Consider the following 6000-nt stretch of genomic DNA (forward strand, 5'->3'; position numbering starts at 1 on the left):
TTACTCTTTGTATGTGTGTTTGTCTGTGTGTGTGTGTCTTTACCTTGGTATGTGTGTGTGTGTGTGTGTGTGTGTATGTGTGTGTTAACTCTTTGTATGTGTGTTTGTCTGTGTGTGTGTGTCTTTACCTTGGTATGTGTGTGTGTGTGTGTGTGTGTGTGTGTGTGTGTGTGTGTTAACTCTTTGTATGTGTGTTTGTCTGTGTGTGTGTGACTTTACCTTGGTATGTGTGTTTGTCTGTGTGTGTTTACTCTTTGAAATCTTCATAGATGCACGGTGCTGTTAATCAAAGAGTCACTTCTTTCTATGCTCCCTTCTATCTTCCCCTCACAATGAGGCTATGCCTCAGAGGACCCTAACAAAGGAGAGCCAAAACACACACAGACACACACACACACACACACACACACACACACAGGTGCAGCAAGGCAGAGCAGATAGCTGTGGACTAGCCAGAGGTCTTTGTCCCCGTCTCTGGCTGGACCAGTGGAAGTGCAGGAGGAAGCAGGTCAATAGGGGCAGAAAGGGGAAAGAGGACCAGGGTCTCTCTGCTCAAAGGGGATGTATTTAGTAAACGCAGACTCATATGTACGCATATGTGGTCATTCGTCACCTCTTCTTTCTTCCTGCCTCTCCTTCTGAACACCTGTTCTGCCACATGCTCACTGGAAGTTTGATCTGGTCCTGCATGAATAACCAAGATGGCTGAGGGCTCTGAATGCTACAAATTTACTGCCTAACATCGACAACACATTACATTTACATTTTAGTCATTTAGCAGACCCTCTTATCCTGAGCGATTTACAGCTAGTGCATTAATTTCAAAATATCTAGGTGGGACAACCACATATCTCAGTCATAGTAAATACATTTTCCCTCAATAAAGTAGTTATCAGCAAAGTCAGTGCTAGTAGGGACAAAAAAATGGGGTGGGTGCTGTGTGATTATTTAAGATACTCTTTGAAGAGGTAGGGTTTCAGACATTTTCAGGAAGATAGGCACGGTCTCTGCTGTCCTAGTGTCAGGGGGAAGCTTGTTCCACCATTGGGGTGCCAGGACAGAGAAGAGCTTGGACTGGGCTGAGCGTGAGCTGCCCTCCCTTAGGGGAGTGTTGCTTAGGGCCAAGAGGCCAGAGGTGGCAGAACAGAGTACTCGGGTTGGGGTGTAGGGTTTGAGCATAGCCTTCAGGTAGGGAAGGGCAGTTTCCCTTGCTGCTCAGTATGCAAGTACCATGGTGTTGTAGTGGAATGCGAGTAGATGTGACGACACACATGCTGAAGTAATAGTGCTTTAAGGAGTTATTTTTACCATTGATACCCAGGTATTGGGTTTTTAAGTACCTAGCTCCACATAGAGAGTCAGTGTAGTGTTGTGTTGATAATTGCTTTCAAAGTAGTGCCTTGCCTTTATCTCTGCCCCTGCCCAAGGACATTCATATGTAGTCCTGTCATTGGTTGACAATCAATTTAGCTCAAAGCCAAAGTGTGACCATGGCAACCGATACTCAATAATGGTAATTTGTAGTTAATAGAGGCCTAGGGTCACAGTTAAAATTTATAAGTGATTTATGGCTAAATGGAATGCTATTTGTCACTATGCGTGTGTACGCTGTGTGTGTGTGTGTGTGTGTCTGTGTGTGTGTGTGTGTGTGTGTGTGTGTGTGTGTGTGTGTGTGTGTGTGTGTGTGTGTGTGTGTGTGTGTGTGCCTGCATGTGTGCCTGATCTAGTGTGACTGAACATACAACCGATATGGACAGGGGCATATCTCAGCCCTAACAGAATAACACCTTTATTATGATGAGAGAGGGAGACAGAGATGAGAGACAGAGATGAGAGACAGAGCTGAGTGAGTGAGTGCATGAGAAGGGGTGAGTGAGTGAGTGAGTGAGTGAGTGAGTGAGTGAGTGAGTGCGTGAGAAGGAGTGAGTGAGTGAGTGAGTGAGTGAGTGAGTGAGTGAGTGAGTGAGTGAGTGAGTGAGTGAGTGAGTGAGTGAGAGAGGGGTGAGTGAGTGAGTGAGTGAGTGAAAGTGAGAAGGGGTGAGTGAGTGAGTGAGTGAGTGAAAGTGAGAAGGGGTGAGTGAGTGAGTGAGTGAGTGAGTGAGTGAGTGAGTGAGTGAGTGAGTGAGTGAGTGAGTGAGTGAGTGAGTGAGTGAGTGAGTGAGTGAGTAAGTGAGTAAGAGAGAGGGGGTGAGTGCGGGAGTAAGAGAGAGGGGGTGAGTGCGGGAGTAAGAGAGAGGGGGTGAGTGCGGGAGTAAGAGAGAGGGGGTGAGTGCGGGAGTAAGAGAGAGGGGGTGAGTGAGGGAGTAAGAGAGAGGGAGTGAGTGAGTGAGTGAGTGAGTGAGTGAGTGAGTGAGTGAGTGAGTGAGTGAGTGAGTGAGTGAGTGAGTGAGTGAGTGAGTGAGTGAGTGAGTGAGTGAAAGAAGGATAGACAGGTGGAGCTAGATTGACATACAAGAAGACAGAGAGAAGGAAATACATGTGATGTGTGAGGAACAGACAGAAAAGCCAAAAAGGATGACATCTCTCTCTTACTCCCAGGCAGATACACAGTGCTATGTTGACAGTCACTAAAGCACAGGATGATGGGTAACAGGAAGTGGCACCCAGAGGCTGGGGCCATCCATGCTGTAACAGACATGGAGAGAGATCTGAGAGTAACATCACTCTCATACATCCACTTCATTTATGCCTCAACCACACATCTGAGCCTTTCACTATGGGTCTTCACACCTTTGTGTGTCAGAGGGCACTGTGTCAGAGGGCACTGTGTGTGTCTGTGTGTGTGTGTTCTTCTTACTCAGTGTATCGAACATAATTAAGAGGGCATTATAAGCTAATTAAACCAGCAGACCCTCTCATTGTAAGTGATGCTGCTAAATTACAGAACACTTGAATTAGTTGGTTGTTTTCCACCTAATGACTGTCATTACTACAATTACTCACTGCTATGGCCCACACACACACACACACACACACACACACACACACACACACACACACACACACACACACACACACACACACACACACAGTGCTCTGGATATACTGTGGGAATCAAGAGTCCCCATTGTCTTGTACCATAACAATGAAGTCATTTAACAGACACACTATTACAACAATACTCTTTTCAATATTTTCTATTCTATTATTTGCTGGTATTATTGTCAGGATGTTGTGCTTGTCCTTGGTCATATAAATAATGTATCATATTTATTGATGTTGTTTGCAGCTCTCATATCTGCTGGCTGCTGCACCAACACCTGTAAGAGTGTGAAGCTTTGGGACAGGTAAGACATACATACACAGGTATGCACACCAGTGGAGGCTGATGGGAGAAGCTATAGGCGGACGGGCTCATTGTAATGGCTGGAATGGGATGAATGGTATCAAACACATCAAACGTATGGAAACCACGTTTGACTCTGTTCCATTTATTCCATTCCCGCCATTTGAATGAGCCCGTCCTCCTATAGCTCATCCCACCAGCCTCCACTGATGCACACACACAAACACACGCTCGCTCACAGGCATACTGCACAAATATTTTCGGGAAAGAGATTGATGACAATGGACTCTTTCATGTGTCTTGAGTGTGTGTGTGTACGTGTAGTCGTCTACTGTATGCTTGCGTGTCTGCACGTGTGTCTCTGTGTGTGTGTGCGTGTGTGTGCATGTATTTGGGCTCCCTCTGCTCCGTCCCCAGTCTTAATGTGCTGCCTGTAGGGTGAGTGATGGGCTGGGTTAATATTTAATGATGAAGCACTTTTAATGGCCGAATATATCAGCCCTCAGGTTACCTAGAGAGGTTTGCTCTCCTCATTCTGCTGAGCACAGGCTCACTGTCACGGCCGTCGTATGAATTGGACCAAAACGCAGCGGGAATGTGTATGCTCATTATCTTCTTTTATTGAAGAAACAAAACAAAAAAAACACACGAACAAAAAGAACGACGAAAAACAGTCCTGTCAGGCACACAGCTAAACAAGGAACAACTACCCACAAATCCCATAGAAAAAACACCACTACTAAATAGGACCTTCAATTAGAGACAACGAGGAACAGCTGCCTCCAATTGAAGGTCAAAACAATGAACTAGACATAGAAATAGAAAAACTAGAACATAGAACATAGAAATACAAAACATAGAACACAACCCAAAAACCCCGACAACACAAAACAAACACACCCCTGCCACGTCCTGACCAAACTACAATAACAAATAACCTCTTTTACTGGTCAGGACGTGACACTCACAAACACACGAACACACGCATGGACACGGGTATTACCATTACTGTGTATGCATGTGTGTGTGCCAATTTTCCATTCTTGTCTTTCAGCTTTGATGCCTCCTGACCACCACAAGCCTCAGTCATACATGCTGCTGTGACCAGAGTCTCTAAAGGGAAGGGGGAGAGAGAAAAACAGTATAAAGACAGGTGCAGTAGAGAAAGATCAAGATAAATAAAGAGAGAGAAAGAAAGACGGACAGAAAGATACAAAAAAGAATGAAAGACAATGTCTTGATGAGGGTGACTGTCCGACTTCAGCCATGATCTTTCTTGACTTCAAAAATAGGAAACATGATGGTTTTAGAGGCAAAGCCAAACACTCCATGATTGCCAAATGAATATTGCTGTCAGTGAGATATGATAATCTTTCTGTTGCCAACAGAATAGTCCTACCTCCTTTGAGAAAGAAACCTTATGAAAGAGAAAGGAACAATACTTGTCGGCCATGGGCCCTTTACAGACCAACACATGCTCCCCATAATACAGTGCAATACTCTGTTCCCCTTTCAACTTTGTGTGAAGTTCCAACCAGTGTTACAGTACATAAACCTTGTGTCAAAGTTGAACTGAGAAGATTGCATCATATTGGCCCCATATTATACATTTACAAATTCCCAAACGTTGAAATACCTGCTCATATGACAATGGCTGTGGAGAAAACATATCAAAATCCTATCCTCAATTAATGTGATATGTGCAGGGCCACACACACACACACACACACACACACACACATTTCATTATTACTAATGGACTGCTGTATAACCTTGCCTCCCTGTGACTTGATGCATTTGTGGTGATAGAACTAAGATAGAAATAAGATAAGTCAAGAGTAGTGTACATCTTCTTAGTTTTCTATATATATATATCTAAATAAACAATGACAGTTATTATTTTTGATGTACTGGTATTATTATATCTATAAATATCATATCAGGAGATGTATGCATAAGATAATAAAGTGTCTATGTAAAATACCTAATCTAGAGAGTCTTCTGTTTGGTCCCACACACACACCATACACTGGCACTATGTTTGTGTTTGTGTGTAGGAGTGCATGGATTCATGTTAAGGATAAAGCGAGCGACGATTTCACCTCAGCAGAAGGAACCACAACAGAGGTATTCAGCACTTATGCACTTAACCCATCGATCTAGGACCAACACAGCTACACAGAGCAGATAGGAGCTTATCAATCTCACCTCTCCGCTTGACTGAGGATGATATGATTTTCAGAGGCTTATCTGATCAATATCTCTCTATGGTCAACTTGTTTTTTGTGTGTGTTTTCAAAACACACTATATGATACAGCCTGCTGCAATGGGTAATGGTCTCACATTATTTATTTACTCAGATGGCATCGGATCAAATACATTCGAATAAAAACCACCCACCCCACTCACTCACAGTTATAAACACACATACACCTCTACACTCTCCAACCCAACACACACACAAATACACACACAAAGGACATCACACAAAGGATTTTTTATTTATTTCATCACACACAATTATTTGTACTCGCAAAAACGCAAACCTGTGGGTGGCGTAGGCGAGGGGAGTGGTGTGGTGTGCTTATTGCCACTATCTCTGTCAGCAGGGCCGAACTGCCTGCCTACTGCAATGGTCCTACTGCAATGCACCAGTAGTGGGCCCTAATGGGATTGCCTTCACTACTGCCTGCATGCTGTGTCTCTGTGTCAG

General features: G+C 44.0%; 1 protein-coding gene across 1 annotated transcript in view; it reads left to right on the forward strand.

Annotated features, from left to right (window-relative positions):
* LOC106607061 (uncharacterized) overlaps positions 1–5269 on the forward strand; it is a 38721-nt gene extending 33452 nt beyond the window's left edge. The window contains exons 3-4 of the mRNA XM_014203649.3: positions 3230–3287; positions 4341–5269. Of these exons, the coding sequence (XP_014059124.1) occupies positions 3230–3287; positions 4341–4356 (74 nt within the window). The 3' untranslated portion in view covers positions 4357–5269. The remainder of the gene's footprint in view (positions 1–3229; positions 3288–4340) is intronic.
* Positions 5270–6000: the final 731 nt, after the last annotated feature.

The sequence above is a fragment of the Salmo salar genome, chromosome 01, assembly GCF_965601325.2.
Source record: "Salmo salar chromosome 01, fSalSal1, whole genome shotgun sequence".
NCBI classification, from domain to species: Eukaryota; Metazoa; Chordata; class Actinopteri; order Salmoniformes; family Salmonidae; genus Salmo; species Salmo salar.